The 26,522-nt window shown below is 29.8% G+C and overlaps 3 protein-coding genes and 1 long non-coding RNA gene across 5 annotated transcripts in view; 3 read left to right on the top strand and 1 right to left on the bottom strand.

Annotated features, from left to right (window-relative positions):
* LOC126856362 (protein kinase C-binding protein NELL1-like) overlaps positions 1–2,621 on the top strand; it is a 64,866-nt gene extending 62,245 nt beyond the window's left edge. For both annotated transcript variants that reach the window (XM_050604802.1, XM_050604801.1), the window contains one exon: positions 204–2,621. In XM_050604802.1, coding sequence (XP_050460759.1) covers positions 204–953 — 750 coding nt within the window. In that variant the 3' untranslated portion in view covers positions 954–2,621. The remainder of the gene's footprint in view (positions 1–203) is intronic.
* The window catches only part of LOC126856416 (uncharacterized), a 158,581-nt gene that overhangs the window by 58,807 nt on the left and 73,252 nt on the right, over positions 1–26,522 (bottom strand). The window lies entirely within an intron of this gene.
* LOC126856393 (chronophin-like) lies at positions 15,149–19,619 on the top strand. Its single transcript, XM_050604855.1, has 6 exons — positions 15,149–15,448; positions 17,263–17,423; positions 18,022–18,156; positions 18,347–18,563; positions 18,847–18,991; positions 19,244–19,619. The coding sequence occupies exons 1-6, from the start codon at positions 15,358–15,360 to the stop codon at positions 19,437–19,439; spliced, it is 945 nt and encodes a 314-aa protein (XP_050460812.1). The 5' UTR covers positions 15,149–15,357; the 3' UTR covers positions 19,440–19,619.
* LOC126856365 (alpha-N-acetylglucosaminidase) lies at positions 20,002–26,294 on the top strand. Its single transcript, XM_050604805.1, has 15 exons — positions 20,002–20,050; positions 20,142–20,252; positions 21,177–21,340; positions 21,448–21,626; positions 21,719–21,937; positions 22,025–22,252; positions 22,519–22,582; positions 22,643–22,788; positions 22,944–23,028; positions 23,411–23,560; positions 24,081–24,223; positions 24,433–24,592; positions 24,877–25,067; positions 25,232–25,617; positions 26,032–26,294. The coding sequence occupies exons 1-15, from the start codon at positions 20,017–20,019 to the stop codon at positions 26,127–26,129; spliced, it is 2,358 nt and encodes a 785-aa protein (XP_050460762.1). The 5' UTR covers positions 20,002–20,016; the 3' UTR covers positions 26,130–26,294.

Here is a 26,522-nt window from a genome sequence, read left to right as displayed (position 1 = left end):
AAGCAAGCTCGTACTCATTTTTTTCTCTCATATATTTGCATTCTTTATCTTCGACTTTATATTCATTATGCTATCGCGTTCTTTCTCGTACGTCACGTCAATCAAGACTTTCCAACCCGAAGTCGGCGAATCAAATCGACAACGAAAAGCCTTCTAATTCCCTCCGCCGTGGCTAACCCAATCTCCCACGAACCTCTTCGTAGGACGGGCAGCTTTGCTGCAGCTACGATTACGGCTGCGCTGGCGATCTGGGTGACGACAAGCAGCAACGGCCTCCAGTCCCTGCTCCTGAGTCTTTCGTACGTCATCCATCGGACTCTGCGGTCCAGTCGTTGGTCAACGGTACACCGAAAGCAGCTCTACCAACGGTCACCGGCACATCCGGCACTACACGCACCATCACTACCACCGTCACGAGCACCACCTCCCCCGTCTCGTCGTCCTCGCACTACTCGTCATCCTTCAACATCAGCAACGAAAAACCTCACGATCTCAGACAGGATCAGACAACAGGTTTGGCCACGTCACGAGCTCAACAGAGAGACGCCTATTATGCCATTAGGTCGCAACAGCAACAAGCATCGTCGACCACGAGATACCAGCAGTTCGTCAGAGACTCGACAACGTCGTCGACAGCGTCAGGACGATCCGCAACAACGTCGGCGACGACGGCGAGGGCGCCGCTTGCGACGTCCAGCGATGACAGATCGACATCGTCGCGACGCAGCCAGTCGACGAATACCGTCGATCGTCGCGGCGTCGCCACCGCTTCTTCCTCTTCCTCGTCGTTGTCGTCGTTGGCGTCATCATCGCCGACTCTCGCGGTGGTCCTGGCTACTCCAACGATCGAGGAGGCTGATCGATCATCCACGAGCATCTCCGCGCAAATTCGCCAGCTGGTCGATCGTCGTAAAGACAACAAAAAGACCATTGTTCTCAATAACGCCACTTGAGGACCGTGGATCTAGAGGAAGATAGGAAAGGACGAATCTGACACAAGGCATTCTAGAGGGAAAATCCTGGAGAATCTCTCATAGTCGTTCGAGCGCGTCGTCTATTGTCTACCGTCGGCAGAAAGAGGGAAATAAAAGCTGAAGAACAGAAGAAACGGGATCATCAATGATACACTCGACGCAAGGAGAGAGTTATTGCGCTGTTGCGAGGGAGATTTGTTCCTGTTTTCGGAGCCTGTCTCCGTGTCTGATAATTCCGAGGAGAGATGTCTCGTCAACGCATCTACATCGACGACCTTGGACCTAATCCCGCTAGGCTTCAGGTTTTAATCCTGAAATTGACTGTATCGTTTGCGATCGAATAGATAAAGTCATGTCAAGATTTTGACACTATCAAGATCAATTCAGAATGTTCTGAATGCTTTTCCGCTTAAATCTCTCGCTCGAGTTGCGGTGACCTTCGCCTTGGTTGCCATCACCAGCTGAGCGTCGAGACGCGGCGCTAATGGCTTCGAGAGATAATCAGTGCGAAGATAAATTCTAGATCAAAAATCTTCCATATCAAAGATTTATCTTTGATATATTATCAGTTTATAATTCACAAATTTTTCGCACAAAACGATTTATATTAACGATATTATTTGACAATCTAAATTATCTGCTGGAATAAAACATTAGAAATGTTTGTGGATTTTAATTTGAAAATTGAAATATAAAAATTCGGATCGAAATATAATATACAGATTCCTAATGTTAAATCTTTGATGCATTTTGTCATCTTTTCATATTATTTTTGTAATATTCGCGTATACAAATATTTATTATTTTCTTATCATACAAATTATAATATTGATTTTTTAAATTTGTTTACTACCTTTAGGAGAGCTTCTTTATTATTATAACGACGCAAAAGAATTTTGTTTGGTGAATAAATTAAAATTAATAAGATGAAATATTTACATAAGAATGACTAAAGGAGTGTGTCAGAAAGATGGACGTATTTTTCGTGAATCTCATATAATGTGTCACACAATATACAATGATTATTTAAAAACGATACTTTAAAATCATTTAAAAATGATCACTTATTTTATTTACAAAGTAATTTGTTTTTCTTACATATAACTATTATTTTACAAATAAAAAAATTGTTATTTAAAAAAAATGATTATTATTGTATTGATATTATTTATTACTTGATGTAAGATAAGAGACGTAGCAAATAATATATAAAATTGATAAGAATTATTATCAATTTTGTAATTCATATTTTCAGTTCGTCACATAGAACGCAAAAAATTATTACACATATACAAACAATACATTATATTTTCATTATAATCATCAAAATTGTAACAAGACGCATATATGTAATGACTAATGGAAAAGCATAACTTACTCGATAAATCATTATATTGATCAGAAATAGCTCCACGCAACTATAAAATTTTAAAAAATTTCGAAACAGAAATGTCTTTTATTTTACGAATTAATGAATTAAATTATACTTTGTTTAACTTTGTGTTTCAGCACTGATTATCGATCAAAGCGATCACGCGCCCTCCGTGGATCGAGCATGATCAAACGAACCGAGGGCGCAGATTCAATTTCACAAAAAAAAAGAAAAAGAAAAAAAAGAAAAAACAAAAAAAAAAAAGAAACTTCTTTCGCGTATTTGATTGAACAAGTAGCGCACAATATTTGGGCCTTATAAAGTAAATTGTTGATGTTCCGCTAAACGTAAACAACTTGTATGTATGTACGTAAAGGACGGAGAAGCAGGGGACAATATACATGTTTGTCGTAAGGAATTGATTCCCGATAAGGGGAAGGAAGCACAGAGAGTGACGTATATATATATATATATATATATATATATATATATATATATATATAAAATAAAGAAGTAAAAGTATGTATTATATTCTATCGTGTATAATAATATATATGAACGATATTTCCGCGGATCCGTTGATATCTCTAATCGATTGTCAAATCACCAATTGATCGATGACAACGCGGATGACTCTACCTACGCTAGAAATATCAATAAATAACTGAAGGATTGTATCTCGCGACAATATAAGTGATATGAGGCCCCGGAGCATATACAATCATCGTAGCATGCGTATCTGACGATTAAAAATAGTTACGCTTGAGAGAGTACATTAAAGATTAAATAGGAGATAGGCGCGACTCTTAAATCCTCGAGAGAATTCTTATCTATCTTATAGGTATTCCGCTCGATTCGATTTCCCGCGATTATCCTTCAATGATCCTGCAGGAAACGGACCTATGCTCGATTCACGGCGCTCGAACGTGGCGTCGAAGTGCGATGCCGAGGGCGACACGGTGGCTTTGTAACTCACAGTGTGGCGATAAAAGGAACCGTATCTAATTTATATCATTCATAATTCATAATTTATAATTTTTATAATTGACTAAGATCATTACGTGGTAATCGTTCGCTGTTAAGATACTAAAGAAAGTGCGGCGGTGGTAAGAAGCCCGGTTCTTATTTTTACGATTGCCCAAAAGTTATTTCTGCTGAATGCAATTAATGTCAATAGGAGGAGCGTATTTTATAGATACATTGCATACCGTAGTTAAAAGATTACCGAGAAAGATTCGGCTCTTTGTAGGCTCTTCCTGTCCTCACGGAACAATGTCCAACGCGTCCGTATGACGGAATATTAAGCTAGACCTTTTTCCCCACATGCGTTTTGTGGCCTGAAATTCGCGGAATCGACAAATTGTAAAAGTTCTTGTCCGCGCTGAATAATTAATCCTCTCTAAGTTTCACGAAGACTGTGGTTTTTCAGCATTTTCGCCCATTCGCAAGGCATTTGTGTAGCCTCTTGTGTTGATTCTTGTAAAGTTAAATATAAGGCATATATAATTTTTGTAGCAAGACGCGTGACCATAGATTGAATTTCATCACAAGATTGCGCGTATATGTGCGATAAAAATTCCTCTGGAAAATTTCTCTTCTTTTATTGCTATTTATTTAATGTATAACGAGTTAACGATAATTTTACAAGTATATCTATTCTCTGAAATATCATTTGTTCTCCTCTTTCTTTTTAGCGTTTTCGTCATTAATATATTATTCACTGCCGCATCATTTTACGCATTCACACACATTGTTAGAGCAATCAAAATTCCTCAAGATCTTAAACGCGAACATCCACGCGATTCGCATCGACGCGTAAACGCGAATTGGTTGCTGTCAATAGAAGGGGCATTTTAAATACCTGATAATATCGCGATTCGAGCGTAGTACCGAAACAATTAATCAGATCAGAAGTTAAGCATTTACAACTCGCCTGCGAGCAATAGCCTAAGCGATGTTAATTATAATCGAGATAACTGAGGAAATGAGGAGAAACGCGACGAGGACATTTATATAGCCCACTTATAATCTTAGCCGTAAGCGCGACGAAGAAAGGCCTAGCTAATCGTAATCTCATTGAACTCTGAGAAGGGAAACGATACTTTTTCGTGTTGAAAATTTATAAACGTTTGCCGTTGTAAAGTTATCAGTTGGACATCGGACGATGAATATATCGGCTGGCTCGAATGATTTCTTTATCTCACTCAACTCATCACGACCATTACGACTACATTCCTCCTTAACTAACAATAAATAGGCACTAATGTGAGAGAAACATATATAATATAATATAAATATATATATAATATAAAAATATATATTGTTTATATTATATATATTATATAATTTTAATATATATATATATATATATATATATATATATATATATAATATTATATATAAATATATAAATAAATAAATAAATTTTGCATACGAGGTGTCACGCTAGTATCTTTCATTTTAGAATTCTTTGATCAATTAGAAAAAATTTTTATATTCTTTATTATTAAATATCAAAATTATTTTTGTTATTCTATTAAAATAAATCCACTTAATATTAAATATAAAATTAAAATATTTATTAACTAAAATTTTTATATGTGAAATGTGAAAACTATCTTGATCAATCTGTCATTATTAACAAGAAAAATGAGCGCTAAGTTTATTAATTTGCAGAAAGAAGATATGATAGAAATGCGGGACATCCTCTCTGCATATATATTCTATAATTATATATAAATACATATACACGCATTATACACACACACTTACACACACACATATACACACACACGTACGGAGGATATGTATGAGCGTATACACGGAGACACAATGGAGAAAAGGACGAAAAAAAAAAAAAGGAAATGAAGTTAATTCATAATTATGTAAGGCATAATAAATTTCCAGGCCGTTATATACTAGCATTCATGAAAAAGAAAAAAGAATCTATTGCGCAGTATTTGAAGACAACAATAATTATTCATTCAATGTGCAATAATTTAATAGTAACATCGCTTAATTTATACTCGACTAATTGGATTGAAGCGACATCATGTCTCGTAGATAGACGGACAATTATGTGAGGAGAAAAGAAAAAGAAACAATTCATAATAGGAAAATGCGTCGCCATTATTTCTCTGGCTCGAATGTGTCAGCTGTGTAACTTGTAATAAAATAATAAAATATTAATCATGATGTGTTAAAATATTTAGAAAACTTTCAAGAAATGTTTGAAAAGTAAAAAAAAAAAAAAATACTAAATCAAAAATTTCCAATAGTTATATTATTTATGATTATATAAAATTGACAACAGATACATATTGGCAGCATGTTTGAAACCTTTGGAAAATGCTAATAATTGGAAACTAATTTGGAGTACTGCATATCATCATGTTGTTATAAGTAAGACACAAAATACAGGACATTATACAACTAAATAAGTTATTTAATATCGATTTTGTTTTGCAAGAAAAACCATTGAAAAATATATTGAAATTCTTGCATTCTCTATGTAGTTTTTGTGACGTGATGTCAATAATTGATTAATTGATCATATTGCTAAATTTATCGGAACGTATAGATATTAAAAATTATAATATACAGATTTTAGAATCACACATATTGGTCTAATTGGTATCCTTAATAATCTGCGTTCAATCTCTAATATTCTAATTATCTAATTTAATAATATTTTTACCATTTTATTTTTGCGCTCTTTTTAATCTTTATTCTCGTTCAGGCTTTTGTTATAAATATGTCTATAACTTATTTATTTATCAAATAATTATCTAATTATTTATAAAATAGTTGAAAAGAATTGAAAATTATTACAAAACTAAAAATAGTTATTTGAAAAAATGAAAAATGCTTTTATGCCATATATTAAAATATATGTAAATTATATGTATTTGTTTTGCATTTATTATTTAATTCTCTTAATTTGCAAGGAAAAAAGTGAGAGCTATTTATGTTTCTTATGGAAGGAAAGAAAGATACAAAAAATAGGAAAAAAATAAATGTGCAAAAATGATATGATTATTGAATGATATGGTGTTGAAAGTAGGAAGAAATTTGAGCCGAGAAAAATTGAGAACGACGTATGAAACAGACACACACACAAACACATGGAAAACTTAAAGTGATCCATTATATGTATATCCCAAATCAAATTCTTTCGGAATTGGAACAGTCAATGAAAGACTGATGGATTTGTCGGAGAAATAAGATAGGTAGTTTTACTTGTTTCAAACACTCCTTTGCGAGATTTTGCAAGAAGCTTTCTTGGACGAATCTTAAATTAATAGCATCAAGCTCGGCTAGTTGTCCCGATGAAGCAAATAATAAAATGAAAAAAAGGATCCGATTTAATCCCTTTTAATTCCTATTTTTTTTTTTTTTTGTATTAAGTAAAATAATGTACGCGAAGTAATTGCACGTGCATCGTATAAGACAACTGGAACCGCTTGAGAAGGCCTACGGTAAAATCTCTCGAACTTTCACATCCTAGTGACAAATTTTAAAATAGGATATAACGGGTTATATACTTTGCGCCTTAAGCACTTCGTATATATGAATGAGCAACACGACGCGGGCGTGCCGATCTAATGAAAAAAAAAAAAAGGATTAGATTAGAGATGCGTGTGTGTGAGAAAAAAAATTATAATAATTATAACATATAATATTAATAAAATATTATTAATATAAAATAATAATACCAATAAAAATAACGCTGTTACTCTGATTGTATATAGTCCTGTAATGTTATAGTATTATATTAGGAAGGGCGTGAAAACATATAATAATTAATTAAACACACACACACACATATACATGTATTCGAAGGCGCGCACGCGCGCGAGAAGATAAGTAATGGTTAACCGTACGATTTTAATTATTTACGAACGGAATAAGCAAAAATAGAAGTAAATCGTACTAAATCACGAATAGAGTAAAGGATGGGAAAAAGGAAGAACAGTGGAGGATGGTTTAAATGGTTATGCTATGTTATTCGCGCGGCGACATCCAAGAACGTTCTTTCCGTTCGCCCGTTCCGTGTTGCATTTTTGTAAAAATCGTTTGAAAATTCTTTCAGTGTTCAATCGATTTTTTCCTAATCGTGCCTTTTGGCGCGATGTTTCTGATTTGAATAGCGTGAGGATGAATATGACCGGCGTTTAGTATCGCAAAGGGCACAGGTAAAAGAACTAAAGTCCATTTCTCGTTATCTTGTAGTTATATTAAAAGTAAAAAAAAAAGTGAGTGAAAAAGTTATGTTTCAATAATCATATAATAAAATCAATTTGTAGGGTTTATATGGTAAATTTCAATACAAGATATCTGCCATGATTAAAGAACTTGCGTAATTTAATGCCATAATTCGTAATATTATGTTCTTTTAATATTTAATAATATTATTTAATTATAGATTGCTTATATGTTTATTATCTTATGATTCATCGTATCATCATTTAATTACGCAAGGTTTATCAAACTTTCTTCATATCATTCACACACATATATATATATAATTAAATATTAATAAATAATTTATTAAACATATCAAATATACGTTATTTTATATAATAAAAATTTAATTTTAAAATCTATTAACCTTTGTGTTTTCGTGTAATTGGCTTTCATATTGTGAGTTTATTTCATATAGTATTATCTCCGAAGTAAATTATAATTATATATATATATAATGGATTTTATCCTTTTTACCTTATGCCCTTCGAATATAGTACTCAAGTACAATTTAAGTAGACATATAACCTAATGTATTATCGATATATAAAAATAAACGTCAAACGATTTTCGAAGCGCCAAGCGAAGCGTTTATCGATGAATCAAGATTAACAATGAAGATCAATGAGTCTATTAGTGCTACATACTTTCTTAATAAAATCAATAAATAATCAACAGAAAAATTGATCTTGTCGAAGAAAAATGTACATTAGCTCTTTACTCCATAAACTAAGAGATCCAGGAAAGTCTCGCTGCCAGAACTAAAATGTGCATCATTCAAAAGACTTTTTCGAATGATTTCGTGACCTTATTCTTTATATGTAATAATCATTAATCAAAAGTGGATTTTATGAAAATTGTATAATCAACAGTTCAAATTATTTATAGCGAACAAATTATTTCGATTCATCTACTGTCACAAAAAAAAAAATGTAATTTTTTGAAGAAAAACTTCATACCACAAAAGAGACAATTGAATCATCAGTGTAAGATATTCTGAAATTAAAATATCAATCAAACATTTGAGTCAATTAGTTCTATCGAATAATAATTTTGATTATAAAATTATACCAAATATTGACCTCATATTGAAAAATATATCTAAGACTATATCGGCCTCTTCGGATTAGGAATTTATAAATCCATCTAGTAAGGCGATATTTTTAGACAAATAAATCAGTCAGGTAGGTAGATCGATATTTAAGATCAAGACGACGATAGACAGAAGAACTAAATTCATCATGGTAAATCTTTATATAATGTTCGTTCATTACCCTATATCTCGAAATTTAACCCTGAACATGAATATCTTCACGAATTACTTTTTAATACATCTGTAAAAAGTCAATAGATCGGTTTCCAAAAATTCCTCAATTTCTACAAAAATATCTTCTACATAAAACGCAATCTTTGGCTATAATCATTAACATAAAAATCAAACAAAATATTTTATAACTCATTCACTTTAAGAATTAAAGAGAATTAGACGAAGACGGATTCTCTCAAGTGGATCGGTTTTGTGTGTACGAATTAAGAAGATATGTTTCAAGGAGAGACACTCCGAGCCGTTCATCTGTCATCCTGTCATAATCTTCAGTCTTGAACTTTAATCATTCGCGCAGTTCATTGGAAGCTTGTGCGTGCCTCACATGTTTAACATTATTGTTAATGCAAATAACATTATCACGATTACGAAATAAGCTCTATGCAATCAGTAACAGTCTTGAGAGTCAAGATTGTCAAGTACTGATAGTAATCGAAAACGGTCGTAATTACATAACTGTATCTAATCTGTATCTCATCTATTACATGCGTGCGCGTGCGCGCATTTGATTATTGATGATGCGCCTCTCTAAAGCAGTACCAAAGATAACTACTACAACGACTATTAGTAGTAAGCGCTTGTTGAAACACGAGGAAATCGACTATCGGGAACTATTATATCCTCGTTCACTTTTCTCTCACATTAACTTTGTCTAACACTCTTAGAAAAACATGGATGTTATATCCTGTCATTATTCTGACGATATAAGGGATAATCGTATCACCTATTATACAGCGAGATTACTTCGACTACTATTTACACTACTAAGTAGTAGTGGTTGGCATTATCGTCACTGCCGGGTCTAATATATCGCCGCTTTTCGTATTAAGTTAAAATTGAGCAGGGTATATAGAAAACGATCGTAATCGTCTCCTCGAGAAGGAAAGGGAAGCAGATCGATATAATACAATATTGTCGCTTCACGGTATTTACATTTTGTAAATTTTACAGGCAACAATATGATTCATTCTTAAACGTTCAATTATTATATACTAATATATTTTCGGTTAGATCATGACATTATTTATATAAGTTGAAATTATATTATCACTAATATGATTTATGCAAATATCACACAGAAAGCACGGCTTATTATTTCATTAAAATTTATTTATATAATATAGCTGTATGTATATAAAAATTTTATTAATATCCTCTACTACCGTTTTAAGATTAATAATTCAAGCTTGAAAAATCTTATTACATTAGACCTTTAAAAGATTTCGTGTTGAATGTTAATAGCTCAAAATACAAAAAAAAAAAAAATTTTTTTGAGAAGGCAATATGTGAAACGAACTTAAATAATGCTGACTAGAATTATTAATATGCTATTTTATTCCTTTCCTGAAAAGAATATATAAAATCGAGCCAACTCATTGTTGTCCCTTTTTCAATACTGATTGGACACAATGCTTACTTTGTATAGCGAGCAGCTGTCATCGCGGAGCTCGTGTATTTTAATAGTTCAACAAATGTTAAGAGTTTTACTGCGTAATTCATTAAGAACAAGTTTTATATTGATTTGGCAGCACATCATATGCAAAAATATGATGAATTATCTTTTGCTTGCACTAATTATTATTCCGCTGTTAGGCATTTTCATATTTTCTATCTAGAATGATAAAATATCCTTCAGATACCTTCAGAGTAGAATACCCAGATTTTAAAGTCTTAAATTTCTTTAGTAATAATCGAGATGTATGAGTACAAATTGAAAATCTACATCTTATTTTTTTAAATTTATGATGATTTAGTCTACGCAGTACCTAAACATAGTAAGTTAAAAGTCAAAATCTCAGTTGCACGATAAAAATTGATATCAATAAAACAATAAAAATTAATAGAATGATCGGTAAATATATAATAAACAATTATACGTATTATATATGTGTATGCATAATCGCTTATATTGCTAAAATTACTGTAAACTTTCATATTTTCGTTTCTTTATTAAGATCTTTAATCCCTATTTTTTAAAAAATATGCAAATAATTTATTTATGTAGCAATACTATTCTTTTGTTAAGACGGTATTACAAAAAATACAATTTGAAATGTAATTACCAGGAAACGTATGCAAAAAGATCAATAAAAATATATCTACTATAAATTTTGCACAACTCAATAGAAAACTTTAACCGATTATTCCACTAGAAAAATATAATGTATAAAATATAAATCCTTGTATTAGGCAGATATATATATAATTCTTCTTTTTAAATATTGCAAAGATTCACCCTCCACCCCGTGTAAAGCAAAATAGCACATGCATTGTTGTTTTATAGTCTGTATATCAAAAAGTCACCATGGTCATCATCATAGACAATTATATAAATAAAAACAATATTTGAAGACAAGCCATGTCTGCATCAATTTTATATAGGTGCACCCTATCTCAATAATATAATACTTGAAATTGATTCCTTTTAAAAATACAATTGGTAAAAACATATTTTAATGAAAATATAATAAAGGGTAATGTTTTCAAAAAAAGATAAACTTCATTACGAATTGAATTATAATTGAAATAGAGCATTTGAATTATTAAGCTGTCAATATAAATAATTATATTTATTTTAAATTGTATTATTTAATTATAGGCAATTTGTGCATATATAAATATTTTCTATTATAAAAAATTCAAGAACAATACAATACATATGCGATTATGTGATTACGACGAAATGATCTTTACATTTATGATTAGTTCGATCGTGCCGATAAAAATTATTCGTCATATCATTAATGAAAAATTTTATCAGTTAATCGATCTATCAAGCTTCCTCCCTTCTCCCATCTCCCCCCACGCTACGTCACACGAGTTTTTTCGTGCGAACAAAATGTTCCCGGTCATTTAGAATGGCCATCGCGTAACTGCATTGGCAGGACACAGTCGTGAGTTTGATGTGCTAGATTTTCATAAAAAATGAAAATTTTATGTGTGTGTGTATGTGTGTGGATTCGCAAAATACTGGGAATCTTATAAGAGAGTATGTCGTGATTGTTGCCGATCGATGAGAAAAATATTCATCGAGATTTATAGATGCAGTATTAAAATAATATAAAAAGAGAGAGTTTCATTATTTCCAACTTATACTATATGCGGTTAAGTCAATCAGTTCTCTTTTATTATCATCGTTTCATTATTTTAATAGAAAAATATATTGTCTTGCAAAAATGTAGTATTTTCAGGCTCGATTGGCAAATATGCAATTTTTTTGCGATAAAATTTATCGTTGAAATATTAATTATAACCCCAGTCATAGATAAAGTAATTTGCATCAAAAATTGCAAGTATAATACTATATTATTTATGAATATATATTAAAATATATTTCATACATGTCAATAATTTAGATTTAAAAAAGATTCCAAGAGAAACGAAAAGATATACTTGCAAACTTTTTATTCATTAACTTAATCTATCAAACAGTTAGATAGAATATTTAACAATATGAATAATATATATAAAACTTATTTCATTGCTTTCTTGTGTTCCCTCTTCATCGTTAAAGAGGTCACACATATTACGAATTCTCCTTATATAATTTTACATAGATAATTAAACATTTCGGGAATATCTTAGAGAATCCTTATTATATAAAATATCTTTAATCGATCCATCGATCATGACGAGATTCTCTGTGCTACCACGCTTGTTGTACGACGAATGTTTCTATGTACGTGTACATACGAGAACAGATATATCTTCTCATATAAATTTACACGTTTATCCAATATCATGAATGATTTATCGCCGCTTTATTATTATAATAATATTGTATTGTTTATAATAATTCAGAACACATGTTCGTATGAGGAGGCATATCGTGCTTTTTCTTTCAATATTCGTATAATAATTGTTAATTATTCGAAAAACGGCAACGCTCGTTCGAAGCAACGGGAGAACGTGACTGACGTTTACAGTTTGACATATGAATATTGAAAGAATGCACGTGTGTCGGATATGCGCCGATACGCATGCAAGTTCATGTGAAAAGACATATCTGTCCCCATGTGTACAATGTTAATCCGATAGCCTATTATGAATTGCTGTGCGAATCGCGCCGCGCGTATAGAAGTATAATGGGAAATTCATCTTGTCTAGTCAGGGTTATAGATAAATAATTTTGTCATTTAGTCATTTCTCTTATCCCTATATGTGTGAATACAAAATATTTTCCTTCTTTCGTCAAAAGTTCGAAGAAAAAAATAAACGGACAAAATTGATGATGATTTCTGTATGTTGCGTGACGATGAAGACGATGATTAAATGTACGATGCGATTGTCTATAATGTATATCGCCATTGATTATTATTATTATTATTACTATTATTATTATTATTATTATTATTATTATATCAATTATTATATTATTATTATTACATTATTATTATATTAATATTATTTTATCATCATCATCAATTGTCATTATTATTATTAATCACTGATTATTACACAATTACGATTATTATTAAATTACTTATTATTAGTTATTATGGCTATATAATACCTTTGTAAATGAGAATCAAGACACTGATGGCGTTATAAGGAAAAGAAACTTAATAAATTGAAATTCTATTAACCCACAAGAGCGTTCGATCATCATTAGTGTTGACTTACCTTACCTCTAAACAGTAACAATCATTTTTTTATTATATAATAATATCAATTTTATATAGGGTGTATATGGTTATACAAGGTGTTTGGTTATAAAATATAAGGAGTGATTCTACATGATAAAATAAAACAAAATAAAATAAAATAAAACAAAACAAAAATCAAGAATAATAGAATTGCGGTGGAGGCTTCGTTTTTCAATTATAAATGTTTCACAACTCGCATGAAAGATACTTGAAGCACGACAAATTGCCGATATCTGGCGTGCGAAGGCTATGTCTGATTCTTTTCTGTCTTTTATTTTCAACGTACTTTTCCGTTTTTTTTTCACGATTCCAGGAATCACAGAATAATATTATAATAAATGCCTTCCATTCTATTGTAGATATTCGATTTTTCTGTAAAAGTTCCATCTTACGTTTTGAAAATCAGCCAGACATACGCACGCTAAAAGATTGCCATGCTTCAGGCAACTTTCATTGCAAATTGTCAAACATTTATAATTAAAAAACGAAGTCTCTATCGCAATTTTGTTGCTCTTAATTTTCGTCTTATCATGTAGATATGTAGAATGTATACACTTCTTAAATTTTGTCTCATCAGTTGCCGAACACTCTATATAAAAATTCCATCAATATTTCAATATACAAAATACATTTAGATTTCTTTGTTATGTACTCATAGTAATAGAAACTACATTATTCTTGTGACAATATTTACGAAGAAAATTTGTATTTTTCAAATACATTATCACTTATAAAAACGTAGATATAACGAACATCTATAAAATATGTTTTTTCATCTTTTTTGTTATCTCAGTTAAATCTTATGTCAACAATTCTCAGCATGTTCTCAATATGTTCCTTAAGGTATCTCGCAAATTACAATTAACAAGAAAGTTTGAAAATTTAATTATACGTTATATAATTTAAATATAAAAAATAAAAAAATTTAATTATATATTATACGTAATAAATGTGGTATCTACGTTTGTACAACTTAGAAATAATTGACCATCCCGAAATAAGCGCTATCAATAATTACACTTTTTATACGTAAAGTGTACAATAACTTTTATTTTAAATTTTAATAATTAGAAAAAATAACAAGAAAGTAATCAGAAAATAATACAAGGACATTTTGGGAATTACATTAAAAAAAGAAACCGAAATTATTGACTGTTTAGTTTTAGAAATAAATAATAGAAAGACCTCCTGATATCATTTTATCCTTGTTGTTCACTTAAAGTTAAACAAAAACAAATGGAAGCACGCGAACTTTTGAATATTCTATATACGCTATTGCCAAGGCAATCGGTAGTCAGTAGTCGGATGTTTTAACTCAAAATATAAAATGTTGGATTGCAAAATAACTACTGTTGCGAAATAACTACTTTAAATATATGTTTATTTCGTCTGGCATATCAAAGTTTATATCGTCCGTAGAGCATCGCTACTACAAGGAATAAAACTAGTACGTAAAAGAAATTAATTACTGACATTCAAAAGATTTATGTAATCTGATGTCAGATAGATAAATTTAATAAATTTTAAATTTTAATAAAAAAACAATAACAACTTATAAATATTCGATTAATCTTTAGACGTCTGCGAAGTTATTGAATACTCAATCTCCTTTACATTTACGCCGTGATAATCGTTTAGATAATGTAACGTACCACCTTTAAAAGCAGTCTCCGAAAGTTTGACCGAGTCAGAAAGTCTCGTATCGCGCACGAAATAAGATACGCATTGGAAAAGCTATAATCGGAGGAACTTTAGAGAAGACGTCATTGTCGAACGTACTTAAAAAGTCAGCTTATCATGTCAAAGACTAAAGATCTTAGCAAATTTTCGGCTGAAAAATTGCAGGAATTTTTAACCTCTTTCGACACAGTTCTATCCGACATCGACGGTGAGTTACAATCAACGAAAATATTTACTTTCTATTTTTCGTGCTTTTTATCTAACGCCCCTCATTGTTTACATGATATATTTCAGAGATCAAAAATTGTTTTGTAAAATATAAAAAAGTTTAATACGACGTTAATTATAAGATAATAATTCAAAAATATTATAAAGATTTTATATATATATATATATATATATATATATATATATATATATTTTTTTTTTTAAAACTATGATATATAGGTTGTTTCACATAATTTGAACATTTGAAATGTCTGCTATTTTAATAATATTTCTTTATAATCTTTACAAAAAATGTACGAGGAAAAAATTATTTAATTCTGATGAATATTGTGATAAATAAGAGATTTTATTTAAATATTTTTTTTTTATATTTGAAAGTTATTTACGCTGCGTGAGTTATATTCTTTCTTATTTCTATATTATTGTGTTAATTAATTAATAAATTAAATACTTTTTAAAAATCTTTGCAAAAATAATTAGTATCGTAGAATTTAAAAATCAACTTCCTGGGACAATCACATTTTTAATTTTGAAATGTAAATTCTTAAAATTCTCTCGAAATGTAAATGGTTGCCGAAGGTATTTTTGAGGAACACGAGTAAAAAAATACCATTTTGATTATTAAAAAGTTATTAACAAAAAAGAATTTCTACGAGTTATATCTACGAGTAATTTTCAGACATCATTAATCTACTATACATAAATAAATGAATATAAAGTACGTTCTATTAAATGTACGTAGATAATAAAAAAAATATCACGATGTTTTGTTTAGTTGTTTTCGTTGTTTGTTTTAGTTGTTTCTTATAATTTCTTCAACGAAATATTTTTTGTTAATTTTTTCTCTTGTTGACATTTAAATTTGACAAAATATTCATATTATTATAATCTTGCAAACTATATTGATGCCAGAATTTCGTTTATTATTTTCCGTATTCCTCATCAAAAATGCCTCCGAAGATTTCTTATATTTCGAGGAGCCAAAGTTATCGCGATCGCGCCAAGCTTCTTTATCACAACCAATCCATTAATTAAGCAATAAAATATTTAAAAAAATCTCTTAATTGTTAAATTTTAATATATTCCGTATTAAATAGAATATTTTTTATTATCTGATCTAATGCACGAGCTTGTGAGCCAAATTGATCGTTTTACACCACTTTACTTATACTTTACTTACTTTTGAAGATTCTTGAAAAAGCTGATAATATCTGTATAATGAGCGTTTGTTATGATAATTTTATAGAAAGAAGATGTATTGAATGGTTTTGTTTGTGCATGCAATAATCATGATTCTGAATTATCAATTCAGAAGTAATAAATAATGTATGAAGAGAATATTTATTTATTTATTTATTTATTGTTAGTCGAAATATGCACACACTTGTAGATACATAAATTTTATATCTTTTCATTTTTTTCGCATAAATGCAATTTTTTCTATTAAGTCATTAATTATTTTAAAGTCAACATGTAAAGATTAAAATGTGAATAAGCTTCAAATATAAAAAGAAAACGACTAAAATTTCTGTTTTATCATAATATTCGTTTTCTTTCGAAATAAACTTGAATTTTTTTTCTTTTATATGTTATAAAAATATCGTCATAAAAATATAGATATTCTAAATATTTAACTAAAATGTATAAAACATGTATGATAAATATATTCCATAAAAAAGGAATTTTAAATGTAAAAGGAGTTTTAAATCGCTATTACATAAATATAAATCTATAATTATATCTTCTCTTTAATATGAAGTTGCGCACAAAATTGCAATAATATATATTTTTCAGGAGTCGTGTGGCAACTTAGTCATCTTATCGAAGGCGCTTTTGAATCTTTAGCGATATTGCAAAAATTGGGAAAGAAGATATATTTGGTAACGAATAATACCGAGAATGCGGATCAAACTTATTGCGATAGAGCTCGATGTGGTAGCTTATATTTGAATCCAGTGAGTATGCAATATATGTTTTCTTTTTTGTATTTTATCCGGTCCGATAATCATTTTGTTCGTGTATACGGTATTTAGATTAATTAATTAATCTTTCTCTTATTACCAATCTTTCTATTAAACAAATAACCTGTAGTTTGTCTATGGTTTTTGAAAGTTTGAGATATAAATATCATAAAAGTAAATTTTTATAATTTATATTCTTATACGCAATTAGCGTTTACATTCATAATTAATCTATGTAATATAATTCAATAATGTACTATATAACATAATCTAATATATAAATTATAATAGTACTAATAATAATAATAAAAATAATAAAATTGTAATAGTTCTAATAATAATAGTAAAAAAATTAAAACACACATTTAAAATGCACTGTATATTATCTCAATTTTATTATTAATAACAGATAAATATTCAATTCATTATTCTCAGTAAGTCGTTGATAACATATATATATCAAGACTGTTATATCATGCAAGAGTAATATTATTAATATATAAATATAAGCGACATATACTAATATAATGAAAAAAAAAATATCTTAACTAGTATTTTTAGAATTGTCGAAAAATAATGATTAACGTTACAGGACCATGTGATTAATATCATTAAAGTGATTATCTGGTATTTGAATAAGATTGATTTTCACGACAAAGTTCTCGCTATCGTTTCGAATGAATCGCAGAAAGCTTTGAAACAAGCGGGAATACAAATAGAAGAGGAAGTGAGTAAATAAATAAATATCTCTTTTCCGAATTTTTCCGTAACAAATAATAAGTTTTATGCAAATAATATTCCCTCAACATAAAAATTAATTTTAAAGATAACTTCTTATCAATCCGAAAATTTTGAGTTTGAATAAAAGTTTACACGAAATTCACGACAATAAATTAAATTAAATTTTCATTACATAGCCAAAAGTTTACGATAAAAAAATAGCTGCGACTGTAAAGGACGTCTTGGACCGACCATCCGTTAAAGCTGTAATTTATGATTTTGATAGTAAGTGCAATTGGTCAAAATTGGCTTTAGCCATATCATGCCTCCAACGTAAGGACGTATTGTACATAGCAGGGACAGTGGAAAACTGGATACATGTAGAATCAGTACCTTCCAAAAAAAGGATCTTGGGTGAATATGTTAAAACCGTTATTATAAAGAATGTAAACACACACCTTTATAATATTTACATTACTTATTATTTATATGTCCTTTAACATAAAAAAGCGTCTCATATATTCATAAAGAAATAAGTAATTAATATTATACATAAAAGAGTAATATTATACACGAGAATTTTTATTACGTATAACGAAATACAAGAATCATACAAATAGATTTGCCATAAAAAATATTTTTAAAGGGAATATTTTTTAATTTATATATATATTCTTTTTTTTTTCCTTTAATCCAGGTCCTGGACCGTTGGTGCACCTTATCAGCGCACAAAGCGGAAGAAAGCCGATTCTATGTGGCAAACCTAGCCAAACTTTAAAAGATTACATTTTAGATACATGCAACGTGACCGATCCACAAAGATGTTTGTTCATTGGTGACACGTGAGTAAACACAATAATAAAATTTATTATATTTTTTTTTTTTTTTTTTGATAAATTTACGTTATTCATATTAAATTCTTAAAATATATATACAATTATATATATATATATATATATATATATATATATATATATATATATATATATACACATATGTGTGTGTGTGTGTGTGTGTGTTATTCATTTATATCATTATTTGAACATCGGTCTCGTGAAAGAAAACGCTGTATTAATTCGTATATATGAACTTAGGGTTGATCAAGATATGAGGTTTGCCTCCATGTGTGGATTTAAGAAGCTCCTCGTCGGTACGGGAGGTGATTCTCTGGAAACAGCGCAAAAAGACATTGACACTTATCCTGATTACTATATTCCTGCTTTGAGCCAACTATTTTCCACACACAAGGATTTACAACTTTTACGTTCTGTCAATTACGAAGACAATTAATCACATATCCTTAAATAGGAAAATAATTAATAATAAATTAATCTTATTAAGGCAAAATCAATCAGTAGCAATCCATTCACAAAGAATTATTATAAAGAATAGATAATTATATCTTAAGTCGAATTTTGAAAGAAATAATTATGCATCCTGTAGCAATATACGATAATTATGTATATATTATTCCGATGTTTCATACGCTTTTTAATCGTTATACTGAAATTTTGTAATATAAATCTATTCTTCATTTTTTGTCAAATCTTATATCGATAATTTCATATTGATAATTTATATTGATAATTCATCTCATATTGATAATTTAATTATGCCACTTAACAGAAATAAATCACATGAAAATAGTATTATAATATTGCATTATTTAATAATATTTATAAAAATATTGTTTTTAATTAGATTATGGCACACCAAATAAGATACTGAAATAAATAAGTTTTCTGAAATTTTCTTTCATCGGGGAATATATTTCAGAAGACACCATAAATGTTAATCATGCAAAATTACATGGGAGTCTGGAATTACATGGTAGTCCTGAGTTTAGTGGCCGCATTGCGACTGTTTCATGACTGTAATTGTATCGTCGACAATCATTGACGGTTGGTTTGATTAGATAAGAAGCAGGAGTAGGGATAAGCTTTAACATACACAATTGCACTCTTCCTATCTTTCTACTTTTATGTACGTCAGTCGTCGTGCCGAAGCTTATCAGGATGGATGCTAGTGCAGCATCACGGTTACAATTATTTATTATAATATTTGGACTGCTCGTGTCGTCTAGTCAATGTCACAAGTCGGATGGTGAGTAAAATTAATGAAATTTGTTCTTTTTTTTTATAAAATAAAACAAATATAAAACTGTTTAAAATATGTCATTAAAATATCAAGAGACGATAATGTCTCGCGTTAAATCATGCGCAACAACAATGATCTATACACGAGTCGGCGAGATTAATCGGACCTCAATAACATGAAGTAATCGAATTCTTATTAGGCTTGATCAATAAATTGAGTTTGAATTATATAAAGTGTGCTTACGTTTGCTTTAATTGTTCTACGAACCGAGAGATTATAGTGTAAAGTGCGAAATAAAAAATTTACTATTAATTACAAATCCTCCGACAAAATAGTTGTTTTTCATTATTAAGTATTCATCATAAGTATAATAGATGCATTGTATTTAACTATATAAACAAAAATAAATGTAAAAAAAAACGTATTATTTAAGAACATATGTATACTATTAAAAAGAGAGCTCAAAGAATGTAATATAATATTATGTTAGTTAAGTTAATAAATTTATATTAGTTATAAAATATGTAGAGTTAAAATAAAAACACTTCTTTTGTTAAAATACTTTTTATCATACGAACTCAAGCTATTGATTAAGCCTATTAGAAACTCGATTGCTTTACACGTTATCAAAATAATGTACAGTAAAAAAAATGATATAATTGTTAAAAATTTACTTAAAAAAAGGCGTCACGTGTCAGAAAAATTGTTTGTAAAAAATTCTTAAGGTGTAATATAATGTTATTTTGTTCAAACCAAAAAAATTCTGATTCTACACATTTTTTTCTTAATTTTCTACAAAAAATAGTAAAATTACACGCAAATTAATAAATTCAATCAGGTTTAGCATTCCTTATCCATGATTCACAATAATTTGTTGACTCTTCCCGCAAAATGCACTCTAAATCTAATAACGACTGAAAGTATTAGTAGCGTTTCAGAGTACTTTGGGCCATATAAAATCACACACCTCGCCGGAAGTTCAGACGAAGGCAGCTAAAGATGTCGCGGAAAGACTACTAGGCAAAGAGACATCTAAATTATTTATTATGATGCTGGACAGCAATTTAGGTCCCGTTGGCAAAGATACTTTCAAGGTGTAACATTTACTCTCGAGTACAATTATGTGTTTGTTATGTGTAATGTAAATACTTACTTACACAGAGAAATACTCCGATACTCCAATTTATTTCTTTTCTCACAGATAAGAAAAAATCATCTAGGTGAAATTGAAATTCGTGGTACTTCCGGAGTGGCCATCACGTGGGGTTTGCATTTTTATTTGAAGCACTATTGCAATGTTCATATATCGTGGGACGGTACACAGATTACTCTGCCTAAGACATTACCAAATGTTCAAGTTAAAATTACATCGAACGACAGGTGATATGACACGTGTAAAACTTCGTGATTCGATAATTTGATATCTGGTTTTACGACAGTGCACATATTTACAGTATTTCATCATTTTTCAGATTCAGATATTATCAGAATGTGTGCACTGTGGGTTATAGCTCGACCTGGTGGCAATGGGAGCAATGGGAGAGGAATATCGATTGGATGGCTCTTAATGGGATCAATCTTGCCCTTGCTTTTACCGCGCAAGAAGCCATCTGGCAAAGACTGTATCAAGAATTGAATCTCACAAAGGAAGAGATCGATGAGCATTTAGGGGGTCCTGCTTTCTTACCTTGGTATAGTATTCTTTGGTCGGAAGTGTATCCATCTATTTTTAATTTCTGGAATCTTTTATGCAGAATATATTTATTGCGATACTTCAGGGTAAGGATGGGCAATATTCGTGGCTTTGGCGGATCGTTATCAACAAATTGGCATAATCGCACCATACGTCTACAACATCAAATTCTTCGAAGAATGAGGGATCTCGGAATCATTCCAGTACTACCAGCTTTCGCTGGTCATGTGCCACGAGCTTTCGCTAGACTCTTTCCAAACGCCAATATGACGAAGATCGATCCTTGGAACAAGTTCGAAGACAAATATTGTTGGTATGGTAAAAATTAATCTAATTATATATCTCGTCTTTTCTATTCCTATTCTCCTCCAATAATAATCTTAAAAGTAACTAGTCATACAATATAAAATCCGTATTTTGTGTGCTGCAATGATTTATAAAATATAAATACAAGTAACAGAAGCATCGAAAATATATAGATAAAAGAGTAGATATTGCATATTTGCCATAGAAGTATATTCGAAATAAAATTGTATTTAATCATCATAAATTTAAGTAGAAATAAATCTTCGTTTTCAGTCCTTATTTGTTAGAACCGACGGATCTACTATTTCGCATCATTGGAGAAAGGTTCTTAAGAATGGTAAGTTAAAACAATTCCGATAGAGACAACTAACGAGACAGGAATATTTTATTGCTGCAGTATATCGACGAATTTGGTACCGATCACATTTACAGTTGCGATACTTTTAACGAGAACGAGCCCGGTAGCACTGAACTTATTTATTTGAGAAACATCGGCCAAGCAGTTTTCGCGGCTATGAATGCAGTCGATTCTAAAGCAATATGGTAAGCAGATTAATGGAAACTGATTCAAGACAAATAGTTCAATATATATTGCCATTTATAATTAGATTATTTTAGGATTCAGAATATTTTGTATTTAAATTACATAATATATAATTATTAAATAAAATAAAATAAATCATATGCGATTTTTCAAGGTTGATGCAAGCTTGGCTATTCGTGCACGATTTCAAGTTCTGGACGAAGCCTAGAGTGAAATCCTTTCTGACCTCGGTACCTACGGTAAGCTTGAATTATTAATAGAAAAAATATTGATCGTGCTTCGTTCATGCAAACATGATAATTATAATACAGAAACAAATAATCTTCTACAAAACGACAAAATAGAAATATTTCTCTCGTATATTTTGTTCTCACAAATTTATAAAATATTCATAATTGATATAATTAATTTAACGTATCACTTTAATGTGTTTGCTAATCATATTAAAAATACAAAAAGTAGATCCTGTGAGAACACAAAAAATAATACTATTAAATATATATTTTCTCTGAATACTCTGAATAAAAAAAATAATCTATATGCCAATATATAGCATAATAATCATAAATCACGCATTTTATTTCAAAATATTATGTTAAAATTAATCGCATATATGCGCAGGGACGAATGTTGATATTAGATTTGCAATCAGAACAATTTCCACAATACAGCCGACTAGAATCATATTATGGTCAACCATTTATCTGGTGTATGCTACACAACTTTGGTGGTACCTTGGGAATGTTTGGATCCGCAGAAATCATTAATCAAGTATGTACAAAATCTGTAGTTTTTTTTTAAGTCGTTCCTCTCTTCGATAAAAACTAAGTGTTCGATTTTTTTTTTTTTTTTGTTATAACACTTAGCACGCCAGATGAGATTATCGCAATGTGAAGAATATAGTTTCTTATAATTAGTAGCAAATCTGATTTTTTTAAATAATTTTTACCAAATTAGTTACTCCCAAAATATTAATTTTTTCCAAAAACAATGGTTATAATGTATTTTGATTTTTAACGATCTGTATCTCTCTCTCTCTTTCTCTCCCTCTCTCTTAATATAATATTAGAAAATTAATAATTCCTTATGCGTAAAAAACATTACTTGATCGAACTACAGTTTGATGGAAGCCTTTTTAATTTTTAATTTTTAATCTACGATACTTTATCAAATCTTAATTTCAGTTTCTTTGCAAATTTTTCAATAATGATGAGAATTCTGTTACCTTTAATTAAGATGGCGAGTTAAGTAGAACATAAGTTGTGGGATATTTAGTCTATTCTTTCTCTAGCGCACGTTTGAAGGTAGAAATATGAATGGCAGTACGATGGTGGGAACCGGACTGACACCCGAGGGCATCAATCAGAACTACGTGATTTACGAGTTGATGAATGAGATGGCATATAGTCACAAGCCCGTCGACCTTGATGCTTGGTGAGAATGCAATGCCTCATGCAATTCCTATATGCACATTCCGATGTGCAATGGCAGATTTTTTTCGAAGGAACTATCGTCGTAAAGCTTTACCGTGTCTCGATAATCTATCAACAGGGTGGGCTTGTACAAAGTTACATCAAGAGCTCGTTAATTTAAAGATCGTTTAATTATTTAAATTAATATAAGAAAAAATCCTTGATCGATAGGTTCCAAAGTTATGCTGTTCGAAGATATGGCAGGTGGAATGATTATACGATGATTTCTTGGCAATACCTTGGCAGAACAGTTTATAATTATATCGGCGCACAAAAAATCAGAGGACATTACGTCATTACCAGACGGCCAAGTTTAAATATTTCATCATGGGTATATACATATATTAAAAATTGTGATTGATACATATGGATCGATAGAGTATTTTCCATAAGTATATTTCTACTAATTTTCCATAAATATATTTCTTCTAATATACCAGATAGATAATTATACAAAAGCTTAATGTACATAAATATAATGAAATACACAATAAAAAAAAAAAATAGATAAAAATATAAAATTTAATTATTTAGATAAAAAATGTGTTATATTATAATTATATTACGTATTAAAATAATAAATTATGGCATAAAACGATTTGTTTTCATATATAGGTTTGGTATAACCGAAGAGATTTCTATTGTATGTGGGATATATTCTTAAAAGCGAGATACGATAGTGGAAACAATACTCTTTACAGACATGACGTGGTCGATATAACTAGACAGGCTCTCCAACTAATAGCTGATGATTTATATACGGTTGTATTAGATTCTTATAAAAAAAAGAATATTACTGCCTTTCAGTGAGTGTACATTTTACATCATGCATATGACATTATTAATTTTTATCTGCCTCATATTAAGTAAAATAAAAATCTATAAAATTGAAGATAAAAAAAAGATGGTTAAAATAATATTTTTAATAGTTTGCGCATAATATTATTATTGTATAATTAATATTTTATAGATCATCCGCGAGCGCTTTGCTGGAACTTTTCGACGATCTCGAGTCTATTCTAGCGTCGGGAAGTAATTTCCTGCTAGGTACTTGGTTATTTGAAGCAAAAGATTTGGCCATCGACGAGAAGGAAAGGCAATCCTATGAATACAATGCGAGAAATCAGATCACCCTATGGGGCCCAAACGGCGAGATCAGAGATTACGCGAATAAACAATGGTCGGGAGTGATGGCGGATTATTTCAAGCCCAGATGGGAGCTCTTCCTGAATGCCCTCGAGAAATCGCTAGTCCAAAGAACTAAGTTCAATACAACCGAGATTAATAATAGGATATTTCATGAAGTCGAACAGCCGTTCACCTTTTCCACGAAGCTTTATCCGGTAGAGCCGAAAGGTATGTAGGTTTTTAACAATTGTTTACGAACACGACATTAAATGCTCCTACTTTACTAGTAAATATATCTTCATTTTTTTACTATTAATTTCTCTAAACGCATCTACGTTATTCACTTCGACTTCTCTTGATGATAATCAGAATCAAAATATTACATATGTCAAATTTTATTTTATATTAATATTAATATTAATGAATTTATATTAACATTTAATATTGAAATTAATGAATTCTTGACTCAAATATAGAAAAGTATTTAAAAAATAATATAAATATAAAGTATTACATAAAGTATTATTAGAAATAATGAATGTGTTTAGAAACAAATAGAAATAAAATAGTAAATATTTGTTTAACTACTTTTTTTAAAGGTTTCTTGCGCAAAATCTGCAATATTTTTTTTTTTTTTTTCAGGTGATACTATCGATATAGCGATGAAACTAATTTCAAAATGGTATAATAAAGAAACACCATTATTATCAGTATTATCAAATACGGAAACATGCTGGTAAGCAAATTCTAGATTAATCGATCTGTTTTAGACACACACACACACACACACACACACACACATATGTAATACATGTAAATACATCTACACAAATTTTGAATAGTTCTGATGAGTTGAAAAAATTATCCAATAATTGTAGTAAAATAAAAATATTAATATGGTAAAACGTATCAATGACAACAATGATAGTTATATTTGCATACAATTTATAGCATATAGTTAAATATATATATATATATATATATATATATATATATGTATATATAAATTGATTAAACCGTGCATATTATTTACTTTCAATAATTCAATATATGTATATATTTTTGTCATTGTAATATATTAAATATAATTAGCAGATATCTTCTCATATCAATAGATTATGAGATTAAATGAA

This window comes from Cataglyphis hispanica, chromosome 18 (assembly GCF_021464435.1).
Source record: "Cataglyphis hispanica isolate Lineage 1 chromosome 18, ULB_Chis1_1.0, whole genome shotgun sequence".
NCBI classification, from domain to species: domain Eukaryota; kingdom Metazoa; phylum Arthropoda; class Insecta; order Hymenoptera; family Formicidae; genus Cataglyphis; species Cataglyphis hispanica.
Note: the sequence above shows the minus strand (reverse complement) of the source record. Positions and strands in the feature narration are given on the sequence as shown.